The sequence below is a fragment of the Oenanthe melanoleuca genome, chromosome 2 (genome assembly GCF_029582105.1).
Source record: "Oenanthe melanoleuca isolate GR-GAL-2019-014 chromosome 2, OMel1.0, whole genome shotgun sequence".
Taxonomy (NCBI): Eukaryota; Metazoa; Chordata; class Aves; order Passeriformes; family Muscicapidae; genus Oenanthe; species Oenanthe melanoleuca.
In genome coordinates this window covers 94,651,025-94,669,143 of record NC_079335.1, presented here as the reverse complement: position 1 = coordinate 94,669,143, position 18,119 = coordinate 94,651,025, and the positions used below count along the sequence as shown (strand labels likewise).

At 37.8% G+C, this 18,119-nt stretch overlaps 1 protein-coding gene across 1 annotated transcript in view; it reads left to right on the top strand.

The window, feature by feature from the left end:
• The window catches only part of ITGA9 (integrin subunit alpha 9), a 213,720-nt gene extending 195,851 nt beyond the window's left edge, over positions 1-17,869 (top strand). Inside the window, exon 28 of the mRNA XM_056485059.1 lies at positions 14,978-17,869. Within this exon, the coding sequence (XP_056341034.1) occupies positions 14,978-15,076 (99 nt within the window). The 3' untranslated portion in view covers positions 15,077-17,869. The remainder of the gene's footprint in view (positions 1-14,977) is intronic.
• Positions 17,870-18,119: the final 250 nt, after the last annotated feature.

Here is an 18,119-nt window from a genome sequence, read left to right as displayed (position 1 = left end):
GCTTGATCATTTTTTGAAAGGCTTTACTTCTCTATTTATTTCCATACTTCATGTAGATGTTGTGCTTTCCCTGGTTTAAGTGCAAACAGATTCACTTGACTTCCACAAGATGCCATGCACAAGGCAGACTGGCAAGGATTGTCCCATTTTTGCCTATTTTGTTGGACAGCCCAGCCTGTGGCTTTTTCTGTCTTGTTCACCTGCTCTGGATAACTTTGTGCAGGCACCTGTGGGGACATGCTCTCACTTGCCAGATTCTCTGCAGCGTGGCTCACTCTCCACACTCGTGCCTCACCTGTGGTCACCTGTTTGCAGGAGGAGCTCTCATGCTGTTGCTCACAGCAATTTTGCTTTTTTTATGTGGGGATTGGCCTGTACCCCTTTGGTAGCCTCCAGATGCTTGTGGAAAGTGGAGCAGGAGAGGAGGTTGCTTTTCTTCAGGCCAGTTACCCTCGTGCTAGACAGGCCTGTGGTTTCACAAGCACTGGCAACAATTCAGGAGGGAAAGGCAGTGATGGCTGGTTTATTTTGGCAAGTGCTGTCCCAAACACGCTTCCCTCAGGTGTCAGGACTGCAGCAATGTGTCAGGACAAAATCTGCTTCAGGCACAATATATTTATGCACATGTAGACCAGGTACACACCGTGCCAATGCAAAACTGAAACATGATATATTATAACAATAAATATTCTATTAATGATAGTAATGCTTTACAATGTTTTGGGTTGAAATTCCGGCATTTGAACTGGCTTGCATTGTGAATTATTTAATCCATTTCATTTTAGATTAAGTGCACAGAAAAAACAAAATGTTATCAAAGAGGGAATGTGTAAGTGAGCACAAGGCTGGATGTCTGGGCAGTGATCCATGGAGCCAGTCATGGAAGTAATTTTCAAAACAAGGATTTTATATTAATTTATGTTCACTGCAGCAACATTATTTTGTTTCTCTGTGGTATGTTTAACACAGGAGATGGGCTTTTATCAAAACTTATTTATCTTGGCATTAAGCATGGCTCTGAGCTGATCCTGTCCCTGTGGTATCCAAGCTCTGACTTGTCTAAAATGAGGTTTCTAGCATTGCTTTCTGGATTCCTGGGTCAAAGAACTGATCTCTAGGTGTCCCTTATGTAATAACCTCTTCTTTGTGGGTTTTTGAGAGGATTGTAGAGAGGAGGACAAGGAGAATAACGCATACATATATTGTTTTGTGACTAGCCAGAGGGTTCCTGCTCTTCAGTGTGTGCTGCATGGCACATTTTTGCCTTTTGTATTAAAAAGAGAATTTGAAGACTTCTTTTTTTTTCCCCCCAGATTTCAGGAGAGATAACTTGTGACTGCACAAGTGTCTTTGAAAGAACACTTATATTCCCCTACACAGAGTAGTTGCCGTTGCCTCATATATTGTTTCAGCATTCAGAAGATATCTGAAGCTAACCAAGGCTAAAGCTAGCTTGAAATTCATCTATGTAGTAAAACCAAAAACATTTTCTCCTTTTTGGAAGGAGATGCTTTCTCTTACTTAGGGCCTCAAACATTAAATCTTTTTAAATGAGCCAAAACATACAGCTCTTCATGTTCCAGTGAAAGAAAAAAAAAATACTCCTAAACTCTGCACCTAATCTTTCCCAGTGGTTGCTCTGTATTCTGTGTTAAAAGCCCCAAACCATTTTCTTTCATTTACAGCTCAGGTGGCAGTGTCTAACTACTGTTTGCTGAGTACTCATCACACTAGGTCCCTTTCCTGGTGGCCAGGTTTTGGAGAAGTAGCTCTGCAAAAAAATAAAACTAATTTTAAGAAAAGCCACAAAAAAACTCCATTGCCACAGTTTCCCTCTGAGGTGTATAGGGAAATACAGTCACTATTATTATTATTATTATTATTATTATTATTATTATTATTATTATTATTATGTTATACAAAACCTCTTTGGATTTCAGTGCAGGGGAGTAATGTGGCTTTTATGCATACATACACACACACCCACACCATACATATATATTCATAGTCATAAAATCAAGGTTGAAAAATACCTCCCAAGATCATTGAGTCCAACCTTTGACCAATTGCCACCTTGTCAGTTAGACCAATGGCACTGAGTGCCACATCCAGTCATTTCTTGAACACTACCAGAGATAGTGACTCTGCTGTTTCCCTGGGCAGCCTATTCCCATGCTTGACCACCATTTCAGTGGAGAAATTCTTCCTCATGTCCAACCAGAACCTCCCCTGGCACAGCTTGAGGCCATTTCCTCTTGTCTTGTCATGAGTTGCCTGAGAGGAATAGCTGACTACCCCCTTGCTACAGCCTGCTGTATCCCCTGACCCTTCTTTTTTCCAGGCTGAACAACCCTAGCTTCCTAATATGATTTAGTCCATAATAGGTGTAATAGCTATATAACTTTGAATGTTGTTTTTAGAGAAACTTACTGAAACTGAGTGGCATTTCATATCTGTGGTGAAAGTTCTTGTGTCTATTCCAAGTTCACATGCTTCTTCCTTTCTGTACATATAATTCCAAGAATAAAGCATTATGTAGTATGGTGAAGCCAAAAATTAAGAATCATAATTGTTGTTCAGATAAACAAGGCAGTCAGATCAACTTGCTATGAAAGCACTTACTAGGCACTACTGGTGGGAACAGTGTATTTCACAGCTGTGCTTGTTTGAAAGCAAATCAGAGGAGGAATTAACTCCACACAAATATTTTGTGAGAGATTCCAAATCAGAACTACAATTTACTAGGAAAATTGCAATAAAGGCAGCAGTACAGAAACACTCTCTTAAACTGATACAATCAGGATACAGCCTGGTACTCTTTTGGTCAGGATGGTGGTAGCAGTCCAATTGAATGGTGACTGCAGTACCACTGGAGTGATGGATGTAAAAGCAAATGTTGAAGTGATGGTCCTGTAGAAAAGGTCTGGTCCTTCTCTGGAGGTCCAGTGGTGGTTATGGAGAGCTCCTGTCTTCTGGGAATCCAGTGGTGGTCCTTTTGTGGTATTCCAAGCCTCTGATTACATCCAGGAATGCTTGGTTCTTCGCCCAGGGCAGAGCATCTCACAGTGGGGTGATGTGATTCTATGAGTGATGCTGAGAGACTTTGAGGGCCCATTAGCAGAAATGGACCCCCAGAGTGGCTCCTGCTTCCTTGAGGGAGTTATCAGGGCTGAGTCATGGAGGAGATAATGAACACTGCTCCACCCATTTTAACAGTTTATGTAAATTGTAGTAGAATACCTAGTTTTGGTTCCATCTTCCATTTTAACCCAAGAGAACAGATCACAAAGGTCTTTCCTGCAGAGACGTAGATGGATGTGCCAGTTGCCTTGGAACTTAAGACATCTATATTTCTTCTAATTTCTTTCTTGTTTTTTTTCTTTTTTATCACCTCTCCTTTATTTAAAGGCATGTCAACACCATCTTTTCAAACTTACTTCTAAGTTCCTGGCCTCCTTTTTCCTCTAATTTTTCAGGTTGTCTCATTCACAAAAAATATGATCTCTGTGTGTAACAACCTAAAAGCCTATACCTGTCTGTCCATAAAAACTGCAAAAAATGGCTTTGCTTGAGTTCTCTGAAATTCCTCTTTCTGTAATCCTTGAAGCATTGCATTCTCTACGGTTTTGTGATAAACTTTTCAAATTTACTACTTTTGTTACCCATTCATCTAGTAGCTTTAAGTAAGTTGTTACTTGCTATCTCACATGTAGGCTTCTCAGGATACTACGCTTTTTGATACACACTCTAAGATCAGTAGACCTAGAATAAGTTTTTTTTCAATAGTATCCTGTTACAAATATTAAAAATGCAGTCAGGTGATAATTTACTTCTGTGATTCAAGACCAAGCCTGTATTACCTCCCAAACATGGATAGATCTTCATTTTGTATAATATCTAGGAAAGCTTGAGGTGGAAATGGGACAATGGAAGTGGTTGGCTGTCTGCACAAAAAATGAAGTTTTCACCAGGAAGAAGTTGAATGGATCATTTTAAGTCTGCCTGTTTTCTTAAAGAACAATCAAACTTGTTTTATTGTTTCCTTTTCCTGAACCAAAGCAAGTTCCACAAAACTTTTGTAGACCCATGCCTTTCTGAGACCAGAAGGGTTTGTATTCTTGCAACAGTGACTCAAACTTTGGGTTTTCTACAGCCAACTACTCCAGTGATTGGCTATGCTTTTTGAATTCTTACTGGATGTTGCAGAAAGATTGAGTTTGGTCATCTTTTATTTGTTCTTGCACAAGTAAATGGTTAATGCTGCTGTTGGAGCTAAAACCCTGCCATCACCACTGAGCTTGCGGGCTGCCATGTAATATTTTTTCACTTTCTCTCAAGAGAAAGATTAGCAACATTTCAGTGGTGGTATGTGTCTAGCACTTGTAAAATGCCTTTGTTATCTTTCTTGATAAAATGAGCTGTGCACATGTGCAACAGTAGTGCTGTGACTGAATGTTCTCTGTGGTCTCAGTATCCTCCAAATGAGAGCTGTGCATGCTACATACAAATGTAATACACTGCCAAGAGAGAGGTAGAGTTGTAGTTCAGAATATGTTTCAGAAAAGATAAAAGATAGCCATCATTTGCAGGAGTCTAAACCAGAGAAAGAATGCACATGTACAGCAAAAAATTGCAAATAAGTGCTAAGGTTCCAAGATTTCCCACTATCAGAACACAATATGTGTATTATTGGAAGTCATTAGCATCTCTCAGACTAAAATGCCAATAATAGAGCAAATGTAATTTGCCTAGTCTCAATTCTGTCTTTAGGCTGTTTTTAGGTGTTTAGGTGTCTTTAGGTGTTAACAATTGGAAATGCTGTATTATAACTTACACTAGCCATAGCCATTTCCTTGGCTAACCTGTGGAAGTGACTTATTCTGACAATTGTGAACTTTCACTCAAATATTTTTGACAGATCAAATATGTCAAAGTATGATTGTAAAGCTCCTTTTTATTGCTTACAGAATAGTCTTTAATATTTAGTCTCTGGTTTTCAAACAAAGCAAAAATATTTCAGTAATGTTTCTTTCTTTTGTTTGGAGAGAAATGGAAAATATGGACTGAGATATGTCTTAATTGTGTTTACAGAAATTATATCTTTAGTTCCTTTCCTGTTCCCTGTTGAGATTTTAGAAGACAGTTTTATCTGGACATATCTGCAGCAGACATTGTGTTCTTTCTCAGTTTTGAGAGTGATGATCAGAGATGAACTTTTGTTGATGGCTGTGTTCATTCTACAGCTTTTTAAAAAACAAACTATATGGTGAAATTTTGCAATAGGGGAAAAGTTTTTTTAAACTATTTGAAAGTGTTTGTAAGTTTAAACGTTGGCCAATTCTCTTTTTAATTACACTTATAAGTATACTAGTAACATCTGTCTTGCAAGATACTGTACATAGTTACTATTCTGCAAGATGCAAGAAGTTTGTGTTTTCATTAAACTCAGGCTACCCTAACTTAACACTGAAAGATCTTTATAAAGTCCAGTCAGTGGAATTATCTTAATTTTTGACGTACTCTAAATACTAAGTCCTTAATAAAAGATATTATGTATGCACAAATTAATCAGAAGCCTAGATAAATAACTCTTGTCTGATTCAATCTAGATGGTACCTACATGCTAAAGATATTCCAAGGATAAATAACAGATCTAACAGCTCTATTCACCACATTGCTAAGTAGCTCCATTGAAGCCAACTCAGCAGCTGCTGGGAGAAAAATTGCACAAGAATTAGTTAGAGGAAAAAATTATTGGTGAATGGGGTCCCACTGTATTAAATTAGATTTTCTGTACTTGTGTCCCTCTGTGTGTGCAGTTAACTGTTTCACATACCTAAATACATCTTTTCCATGCATGTTGCTAGTCTGAATTATGCATCTCTTTGAGGTGCCTAGCCTTAGTGACAATTTTTTTTATATTTGGCCTTTCAGATAGGTATAGAGCATTTGGTTAAAATAACAGTTTATTTAATTGTCCCTTTAGGTAAGTTTATTAATTGTGAATGCTCTTATTAAAAAAAAATGTTTTATTTTATTATTTAAACATGAAAAAGTAACTGCCTAATAAAATGTGTGTTCAAAAACTATGCTTGTTTTAATACTAAAACATGTGAAATAAATTTACTTCTAATTTTTATGAAAGACTACAGATCTTCTCCCAAAGTACCAGCAGTAACAGCTCAAGAAAGCTTAGCCAGATTAGATGAAAGTGAGTTAAAAGTTAATGGCTATTTTGTATACATTGCTAATACTTCTGTGTCATAGCAATGTCTATCAGTTGCAATGCATTGAGATCAGATATAGATGTAGGTATCAAATTCTTCCACAGTAGCTAAACAAAATGTTTGCAGAGGAGAACTTACCTTTGAGCAAGCTGCTGAACTTATCTTTGCCTCAGTTCCCTGGCTGTATAAGTATATATGTCACTTTGTATATTTACAGCCACTTGTGGAATGATGTTTGAATCACATTACTTTCTTGTACTTGCTTCATTGAGCAAATGAGGACCTGCATTACAAGAAAGTTGAGGAATTTGCCTCTCAAAAAAAATCAATGAAAGACTGAATAAACAAAGCCAGACCTTCTGAGTCCTCAGGAGCTTACTTTAGTTACACTATCATCCTTCCTCCAAAATGCACATTTTCTCCTTTAACTACAGACAAGACACACGGCTCCTCTCCAAACATGCCTCTTCCTCACATGGTGACCCAGGATTGATAGTTTGACAGTTCTTGAAGGAAAAGCTGATACAGATATCTGTTCATGACCCCTTTGTACTGTGGCAAGCATCCTTTAATTGGGAGAAAGGACACATCCTCTTGAAACTGATGCCTTGCCAGAATCATCCATGCAAACCAAAGTGCCAAGTGTTTTTATCTGTCTCCTTGGTGGTAGTAAAATGAGATGTACTTAATAATGATCTCTACATGGCAAAATACTCTGTGCTTCTAATCTCAACAGCACGGCTTTGCAGATGTTGGGCATGCTGCTCCTCTGCCAGCTGGTGGCATCTTAATGGAGTGAGTTCCTGGCCCTGCTTTGACCTGTGATTAGCTGTGTATTTTTCAAGCTGTGGTACTGTTTATGTGAAGGGAAAAGTGCCCAAGTAGCACACACCAAAAAAGGGTGAGATATGTAAGTTAATTGTGAATGACTTGGGGCATCCACCTAGATTAGCAAAGTGGTACTAAAAGATTAATTATGTAAATACAGACTATTCATCAGGTATGGCTGGACTCTGCTTATATTAGATAAAGAAATTGTGTACCAGAGGAAAGACAGCTTGTGACTAAGGCACTGAACCCAAGGTATGTTGTCAAAGGCTAGTTCCCTGGGAGATTTTTTCAGTCGTTCTTGTGTTTTATTTCTTAGCCCTTTGTTAGTACTTACCTTGCTCTCTTCGCTTTTTGCACATTGGCTTGTACTGTGGTCAGTAACCTTGTCAATAGAGTAATACTATTAAAAATCAGTACTTCTTGTGTGCAGTTTAACACCCAGCCTGCACTAGAGAAACTTACTTAAAAACTAAGAAGTGGCAAAATTTTCTGATTGTTTTGAATTCTGTTTGAATATTGCTATTCACAAACCTCTATTCCTGCCTCAGTTATAGTCATGAAACACTACCATAATTAGGACATAATGTTGTTTTTACAGCAGTATATGACTGTTACAAATTTTTTCTTGTTTCCTAACTACTTATATTAATGGGAAAAAGACTTTTAAAATGCAACACATAACCGTTCTTCTACAATCCACATTTCAAGCTATTTCTCTTTTTATATGATTGGGAGAATCAACCTTGTTGGGCATGATAAAAACACTTCAGAAATTTACCTAACAATGGCTAAAATAAAAGCAGAGATATTGCTTGCCCTCTGATCAGCTTTGTTTTTTTTCCCAACTGCAAATTAAATTTTATTTGTAATCTCATCACTCTTCAAACGTATTTATAATTCACATCCTAGAGAGATAGCCACAGGCCCATACTTCAGGATGTGTTAGGTAAGTGCTTATAAATGTAAGATCTATTAATTCAGCCTTTGGATATGCAGAAAGTAGCAGCAGAAAAAAACCCTGACAAGATAATTTATTGTGATGATAATACAAGAGTTTGAAATAATTTGTGACTGAAGTTTTCCATTTTTGCAGGTGCTTGATGAATGCTATTCTATTTGAGTGTTATTAGATAAGATTTATCTGGGATTGAAGGGATTTAAATCTTGCATGGCAGTTAAAAGGAATTGTATCTGCTAAAGACTTTAAATACCTGTGTTTGAATAGAGGACTTGACAGTGCTGTCAAGCACTGGCAAGAAAAAACTTCACAATAATAGGTGTAATTTCCCATCTCAGACTAACACGGGTTTTGTGTTGCTTTATTATTCAGTATTGCCAGAAACATGCTTTCTGCTCAGTATTTACTGTAGATGGCAGTAAGGTTATGCTACAAAAGGGTACATGGGCTGGAATAACTAAATTAAAGATGTCTGTAAAAAACTAAGGATGGTTTCAGGTTTTGAAGTGACAAACAATAACCAGTCCTTTCTGGAGGTGCTTCAAGAAGTATTAGAGCTGCTCTAAGTAGGTGGTTTAGATTCAAAACCTGAAACCATCCATGGGTTTTACATGCATCCTTTAATTTAGTTATTCTAGCCCATCTGTCCTTTTCTCATTTTCTGCATCATCTTTAGTGGATGATGCCTACTCTTCTCTTATAACCCTTCAGCTTTCCACAGTCTCTCTTTGCCTCCTGTAAATGCACTCTCCTGCTGCTTTTCTTCCCATGAGTGCCTTCCCCAGGCAGAGATTTACTGTTCAGAGCTTTCCTTGGATGGAGATGTGTGAATTCACAGACTGCCTGATGGGGTCACAGTTCTGGAGCTGGGTATTTCTTTGCTCTAGACATATAACTGTATGTGTGCACACATGCGTGTGTCTCTATATATGGGAAGCAAAATTTGGGAGAAATTAACAATATTAGAGACTCATTGCCTGTGAAACAAGTGTTAGCAACCATTGGCCCACTGCAAACACCAATTCTACAAATGAGATCACAGCAATACTCCTGTTAAAGATGAGGGTCTCTCCCTTCCTTGCTTGAAATTCAGGACTGAGTCCCAGCAGTGCTTTCCACAATGGGTTTTCTCAGTTCTCTTAATGGCTTTGCCATTAAGCCACAGGAAAGAGTCCTATTTGATAAAAGAACCTGTATATATTCAATTTTATGTTGTATCAGCTCTCCTGCTTTGGCCCAGTTGTCTGTCTCCTTATTACCCATCACTGTATGTTAAATTCACTCATTCTCTCCAGCTTGCTACAGGTACTTACCAGCCTTCCCCATATGGTGAATACTGCTGTCCTCCTTGAATGAAGTGAGTTAACTGTAAGGAGCAGGATATGTGGGTTGTGTGGTCCTTTGTGAGACAATAACTATGTTGTGATTTCTTCATGGTGATTACAAGAAAAATCTCTTTCTGGTAATGGTAGAGATTTTATCACATTAAAAGTAAATATGTGTCACTGAAGAACAGTGTCACATAACAAAGAACATCCTTGTCTTTCAAGGATGGGAAATATACCTAATCCCTCACCACTATTTCTGAAAACATTATAAAAATCCTTAAGGTCCAGTTTCTCTTTTTGCTTGCATTGAAGTCCTCTGCATAGAGTATCCACATAATTTACAGCAAATAAACATAATTCTTCATAGTGGAATCACCTCTAGATATAGGGTTTCATGCTTCATTAATATTTGTTACAGTGTTCAGCTCACTTTTTATCCCTACTAGAAAGTTATGCAACAGCATTCTTTATCCAGAAAAAAAGTGGTAAAATACCAAATACCAAAACCCTCATTACCAACTTCTAAAGACAATTCCTGAAGCAGATGTTTGGAAACAGATATTTTTTAATTAAAATAACAGTGGGAAATAGTTGGGGTTTGTTTGTTTGGCCCTCAAGGAAATTAAAAAGCCTTTCTATAATTTTGATTGTAACTTCATAAGGAAGTTTTATTGTACCAAGGATGTGGTTGCATGAAAGATGAAAACCTTAAGGATTTAAAACCTGTTTTGAAAACGAGAAATTGCACTTCTCCTGGCAGTTTTCTTTTCTAATGCATAGAACATGTAGGGTCTGTTATAAAAACTGGTAATACAAAAAAGCCACCCACATTTTCATAACATCTGCTCCCTGAGCATATGTAAGTAGTAGCAGCAGATTCCTGTGAATAAATAAGTACCCATGATTAATCCAGCTGGAGCAGAACACAAAAGTAGTAGGTTCTTACACTTTTTTTTAATTATCAATATAATAATTCACTTCCATTCCAGACTGAAAATCTAGAGAAACTTCTGCTATTTGCTTGCAGTCTCCACTGAGCTGAATTCTGTTGGCATCACTGGCAAACTTTCACTATGATTTTATGATGGTGCAATCTTGAGGATATCTTCTCAAAATAAATTCTTTGCACTGGTATAGCTTGTGGGTCCAAGTACAAAAATTACTAGTAATGATATTTTTCTACTAAAGAAAAAGAATTTGATCTCACTTCTAGAGTAAGTTTGAAGAACTGGGAACTAGAGAAACTCCCTCCAGTTCTCTGTTCCTGAATCCTTTCAAACAGTGTTCTGAAAGAGCCTAGGAAGTGAGAAAATTCAACAGTCACTTCTATGAGTTGATTTTGCAGAACAGAACCACCATTATCCATGCATTGGCATGTACATTTCAACAGATATAGCTTAGTTTATGGTACATGGGAAAGATACTACACTTGTCTGTGCACAAGAATAACTGAACAAATTACTTTTAAGGTCTAATTCCAGTTATTCAGGGGGGCATCCAGGTCGTGGTGCCTTTGTAACATTGAGATTATGGGCATTTATATGTATGTCTACCTACTGTAGTATTTATAAAGTAGTTACTTTAGTAACTACTTTAGTAGGTGTTGTGGTTTAGGAATGGTATTCTTTAATTTAGTGCTTCCACTAAAACCTTGGGCCTTTTGCTCCTCCCTGCCCCTACCTGCTCCCCTGTGGTGGGCTGGAGAGGAGTGGAAGCACAAAAGGTAAAGATCACAGGCTGACAAAATTTACTGGAAACAGAAATGAGGTAAGAATACAAACAGAAACAGCAACAACACTAATAACAAAAGTGTAAAAAAGAGAGTAATTCACATGCAAAAGGCTCACTGAGGCCAACCTGGTCCAACCACAGCCATGCTACCCCAACCATTCCCTTCAGCTTGGAACCAACAAACGCCATCAATCCCTCTGCCCCACCTACTCAGCTGGAAGGAAACCCTTCTACCCTGAAGTGACTGTCTTCCCTCTGCCCCCACCAATGATATGAGGTGGTGTAGAGTAATCTCCATGTTATAGCCATGTCTGCTCTGGCTTCTGCAAAAATGAACCCTGTCCTGGCTGGAACTAGGACATTATCCACCCCTTATTCTGTACTATGAATGTCATGCCCAGATCCTACACCTTCCAACCTCTATTCATAAATTGTATATGTATATGTATATGTATATGTATATGTATATGTATATGTATATGTATATGTATATGTATATGTATATGTATATGTATATGTATATGTGGGGGGTGGGTTAGGTATGTATATACAAGCTCTGGTATCATTTCTATAGTCAATGGCCATCCCTCCAAGTGCCTGTTGAGTTCATTTAGTCCATGACTGGATTCTGTCCATCCTAGGTGTCTTCCAGGGCAGGAGGCTGGTGTGCTGTGGGGTGGTTCAAGCTGCATCAGGAGCTCAGAACTCATGTATCTGGAGCAGCCCATACTTTTTTTCTGGGGTAGTTATGGCACACAGTGGCAGTGTCATTCAACAGCCAATATTATACAATTCAACGTTACAGACTGTTCTTACCCAAATATCAAATCCCCTTGAGGAACAAATTGCATTTCCTTGTCCCTCTGCATTATCCACCATGTGCACCCAGGTTATGAGCAAAACAATCCCACAGATGGCTTTGCCTTTGCCTTAGAGTCAGGAATAACCCAAACTGTCTACTCGAACACATATTCCTCATATGAACCATCCATATCCCCTTCTCTGATTTGTAGAGGCTTTGATGTAGCAGAGCCAACTCAATTAGTAGAGCCTCTAGTGTTAACTAACTAGGTGGCCTCTGCTAGGTGTAGATCCCAATGTTTGAAGGTTCCACCACCTATTGCTTTGAATACAGTTCTTGAACAGTCCACTTTGAACAGCATCATTTAATTTTCCCAAAGGCTGGTGCATGAGAGACAAGTTGATACACCCAATCCTTGCTCTCTGGCCCAGCTGTCTATGAGACCATTTTTAGAATGAGCCCCATTGTCTGGCTCATTTCTTTCTGGGATGCCATGTTGCCACAGGACTTGCTTTTCAAAGCCCAAGATGGTGATCCTGGGAAGTGGTGTGAGGCACAGGGTAACCTCCAGCCATCCAGTGGTTGCTTCTACATTGTAAGGACTCAGCACTTGCCTTGGTGGGTTTGCAGGAGTGTAATGCAATCAGTTTGTCAGACCCCTCTATATTTATATTTCGACCATTTGTCCATACCATAGGGGCTTTTTTGCTTGGCCTGCAGCATGTTTCACAGTTGTGAATAATCTGGGAGGCTGTTCATGGTTAAGTCCATCCCTTGATCACAAGACCATCTGTGTATTGAATCTCTTCACTGATAACTTGAGTCATCATGGGCCCATTGAGCCAGAAGAAAATCACCCTTATATTGCTAATCCAGATCCACCTACACTCCAACACTTTAATTTTGGCAGCTTAATCTACCTGTCTGTTGTTGTGGTGCTCTTCAATAGCCTGACTTTTGGGTATGACAAGACATACATGTACGTTTAGATGACATACTTATACAACCATTCTGTCTGAAGACTTGCCCATTGGAAACTGAATTATCCTTGGTAACAACCTTGGTGGTTGTTCTTCCTCTCAATTCCATGTACCCCTGCTGTTAGGACAGAGGTGGGTTTTCCATCCCACTTTCTCATGTCCTCTCTGAGGTCATGCAGGTAAAACTGCAGGTTTCCTCATGTTGTGTACCCCTCTCTCTAGCAGGGGTACATGCTCCCAATAACAGAGACTCTGGTCCATACTGGCAGGGGCATGGGACATTTTCTCTCTTGGTTGTTGGAATCTTTCAAACCTGTCTACAGTCTTGTGAAATCTTTTCACAGCCAAGGCACAGATTGGTAGGGAGGAAGAAAGAACTTCATATTGTGGAAGAATATATACAGGGTTAAGTACCACAAATACATGAAGAGATCAAGTAACATTGTAGGCAGTGGCTCTGTACCTAATACAACAAAGGCTTAGATGAGTTTTTTTTCCAGCCTGCTCTGGGCAGATCTGTTGTTATCATAACCTTTGTGTCCCATTTGGGCCCCAAATTAGGCTGTTGTGGTTTAGGAATTTTATTCTTGAATTTAATGTTCCTACTGAAACACTCCAAACTCCCCTTAGACAGGATGTAGAGGACAATCAGAGGTAAAAAATGTGAAGATCATGGGTTGTGATAAGAACAATTTACTGGAAATAGCAATGAGATAAGAAAACAAACAGTATCAGCAACAATATTAATAAAAAAGGAGTAGAAAAAAGTGATTCACATGCAAAATGCTACTGAGCCACATTACCTAGACTGCTCCCTCTGGCTACTGCAGAAATTATCCCTGTTTGTCTGGGGCTAAGACAGTAGGTATGTATGTAATGTATACCCATGCTCCTAGTAGAGTACACTTACCTCTAGATTAATAGCATGTTCCATTTACCAAAAGAGAGGGGCTTGTTAGACTGTGCTACAGCTTCTATGTCCTTTGCACAGAAGGCAAGAGAAAGAGAAAGGGATTGATGACAGGATGGTGTGTGCATAGTGTCATGCTGCTGTGAATTCAGGGTGTAATTCGAGGCACAGGGAAGGACTTGGACTTCAGGAAGATGTGCTGGAGAAGCCACCTTGACAGATTAGACCACTGGGAATTAAAAATACACTTGAAGAAAATTAAAGCTGTTGAAAACTGAAAGTAAGAAGTCCAATTTAATGGAATTTTATTGTTTGCAATGACAAAACAACATAAAATATTCCTACATACAGGCAATTTGGGGATAAAGGGTGGCAATAACTGGTTGATAAAAGAGGACTAAAACGTTTTACACAGCAGGAGTAAGAAAACAGGTTTAGAGTGGTAGAAATTACATAAATGTTTAATTATGTTGAACAAAATATTTATTCAGTGATCTCAACAGTGCACTGCTAAGTTTGAGGAGTTATTCTTGAATGCTTACCAAATTCTGTTATTAAAATAATGTTTGTTTATCTGAGAGACTTAAAGAAACAGATATGAGAATTTTTATCCAAACTGCAATGAAAACCAGTTGTATTTCTTTAGGTTCAAGGGTTTAGGAAACAAGAAGATATGCAAAAGTGACTATCAGTGATTATGTTTGGAACTGAGAAATGGGATGTGGGTGACTGTAATGTATTCCTCTGGTCCCTCTTGCTTTGTGCAGTTGTAGACACTGAGAGTACTGTTCATAAAACTCCATCAGCATTTACTCAAAACCCAAGAGTTAGCCTGGTTTTAAGTTCAGCTTCAAATTTAGCATGCTTTAAACCAATAAACCTGTATCTGCCTCTGCTGGTCTGTATTTATTAGAAATACTTCATGTGCTTTTTTTTTTCTTTTTGAGCTCATACTTCATATGAGAGGACTCCTACCTCAGAGCAGTTCATCTATAGACACCAGAGTACTTGTGAAGATTTGGGACCCAGTCTGATCTCATTTATATTGATGTAAATAAGGAACTAAGATTTCAGATTGGCACTTGGAGGAATTAGATGCTAATTTCTGGGCTAGCTCTTTCTGCATAATGTTATCTGTCATCATACTGACAAAGTAAGTTTCAATTTAATGATTTGATAACTTACCACTGTCATCTCTTCTGATTTGCAGATGGGCTTCTTCCGCCGGAGGTACAAGGAAATTATTGAGGCTGAAAAGAGCAGAAAGGAGAATGAAGATAGCTGGAACTGGGTCCAGAAAAACCAGTAACCTGCCCATGAGAACAAAACTGCCCAGTCATGTGACATGCACTCGTTAGTCTATAGGTCCTGCTTCGTATCTTCCATATGTGGAAGAAGGAATCTTCTCCAGATTTTTTGGAGACCCCATTGATGCTGTGTCTTTATTACTCCAAAAAGCTAGGGAACATATCCTGAGGCAACCACTGCAGCCATGTCAGGTGACTGGAGCGATTCACACTTCATTTAAGAGTTGAACTTTGAACTTTGGTAAGCAAGCTGCAGTGCAAAAGCAATATTTATGAATCCAACTACGTAGTATGCCCTCAGGGGAAGACTTTTTCCTAAGAATATTTTTTATAAATACAAGCTTTTTATATTGAGTATGTCTTTATATTTGTATCAATGTTTTATAATTTCTATTGAATAGCTATATAGTTCACTCAAGCACTGATATCTGGCTAAATCTTTGGAAATATATATATATATAAATTCTATTGTACTTTTAAACATCAATGCAAGACAGAAAAGAGAGATTTGCAGATAAAAGTAGCTGAAATTCTCATATGCTTATTTCACAACGCTTGGTAATATCATATATAGATAATTTAATAGAAATAAGCCAAAATCTTTTTACAATCTCTTTCTTTAAGTTAAATTTGGTGTTTGATTTATAAGCTAAAAAAAGTATGTCAAAGTTGTGATACCCTATATCTTGGATCTGTCCTTTACTAACCTGGACAAGAGAGGATAAAAACACTTCTTCATGGCATGTAGCAAGATGTAGCTTGCTTTGGCTCACTGAAGAAGGCAGCACAGAATGTTCTCTTTGGGAAGTTTTCTTTTGCAGTCTCTAGGAGTGTACACTCAATATACCAAAAGGATATAATTGTGCCAACCACTATGGCATTGACAAATTCCCTTAAATAATAATAATAAAGTAATTAAGTCATATTAATATTAAGATAGTTTTAAAGCTACTGTTAAAGGTTGTGATCTGTTGCTATCAAAGCAAGTGATAAATTGCTACATGCTGTGAGCATTGTGTCTACCATGTGAGTTACATACTTGAGTCATGAGTTTGTTTATATGATAATTTTAAGAGAGATAAGTAGATGCAAGGATTAAAATGTTTGGATATTTGAATCTTGAGATTGCCTATCTGGGTGTTCCAAGAACTGAATGTATTTCCTCAAGAATTTAGAAGGAGGTTTAGTAAAGGCACAGATATTATTGGATCTCAGCTTGCCACTTTTATTGCTGGTAATTCTTTAACAAATTGTTTGTTGAATTAGAAGAAATCCAGTTGTAATTAATTAAAAAATATTTCTTCAAAAAGCTCTTGGATTTCTGAATAGAAATAGTGGAACTTTGTAAGACTTGGGTTTAGATACTACTTGTATTTTGCACTTTGTGTAAATAAGGAGTAAATGTCATGTTGGTATAAAATCCATGTAAAGGAAAGAAGGGCCAAGTTCTGTGGTAGAAAGTGAAACCAGGATTGAAAGGCTGCAGGATGTCTTCTTCCTTAAGGGTGTGGTAAAAGAACAGCTGGAAGTTTGGATACTTGAATGCAGAGAACATGCAAGAGATCTGCTTGAGAACAGGTCTTGCTCATCCTTGCCATATTCATGATAGCTTCAAATTATAAAAATGGACCACATTCATATTCCTGTTTGCTTTTTACCACCACCATCATCAAGTGCCTGCTATAACTACAGTATTGATATTTATTAACTATTAGCTATCTGCATGCATTAGGGAGAAAATAGTTTTAAAGTGAATTAAGTGTGTTGATACAACATCTGGCAAGAAAAACTCACAGGTTGCTTGGGTTATCTGAGAGAGAAGTTATGCCTGATGTAAACCCCAAGCCTGGAGACCACTTAAGCAGTCTTTCCATTTCAAAGTGGCTAAGACTTCTGCATTGCCAAGCATAATAGTGAAAACAGCCCTTTCTATGCCTAAATACAGGAATGGTAATGACCCCACATACCAAGTCAGTGATGTGCAGGTAGCCCAGGTTGCTGAAAGCATTGGATATGAAATTTTTTTCTTTGACAATATTTAGTATCAATTTTCTTGAATGTCTTCTGTTTATAGGCACATTTTGGAGTCTTGCACAAGTTTGAAGCATAAGTATCCATTTGACATGGAAATATATAACACTGCTTTCACTAAAGAATTAAGGGAGTCATGGAACTAATTTCTATCCTTTGTCCAAGCCTACCCACTTGCTAGGGTTTCTTGGATATAAATGATAGTAGAATTTTGTTCATTGAATGTGCATTGATTAAACTGACATAAAGACTAATAGCTTTTGGAGCTTGGTTTGCATGCACAGTAGAGTATCTGCACCATTGTCCCTTCTTTTTCTCAGAATGTCACTGCTTACATATTGTAAAATTGTATGTTTCTTTCTGTGAACTTGTGGTTGGAAGAATGTGTTCACTCTTACTGATGTCACCTGTATATTTAGAAGCTTGTGTTCACCTGTATTCTGATTCACTTGCACTGTTTTGGAAATACCAGGTTTACAAAAAATACAACTTTTTTGAATAAAAAATGACTGCAAAATTATCCTAGTAATATCATTTTGTCAGTTATTGTCCTTGTCTAGCTCAAGTGCTTTTCCATTAAGTGGGTGAGACATTTTCTCCTGTATGTTTGAATTGAATACTATATGTATGTGTTTATCTGTGTGTGGATAATGGACATCTTTTATTGTAATTCTATAACATCAAACTGTTTGGAGACAAAGAGTGCAACTGACTTAATACAGTATTTTAAAACTATGGAAATAAAATAAAGATAGTAAGAATTATTTATATTTCATCAATCTTGTTTTATCAACATCAAATTAAACCCCATTGATTGTGATACTGACCTATTATAAGAGTGTGAACCTGTGTAACTTGAGTTCTGTTTCAATCTATGAATTTGGATGAAAGTTGAATTTTTTCAGCTTCATGTGCTTTTCCTGCAAGGATTTATAGTCCATAGTGGCTGGAATATAGTAGCTAAATAATGTATTTCAAATTATGTCTTCAATTCTATACATCCCCATGCTTACT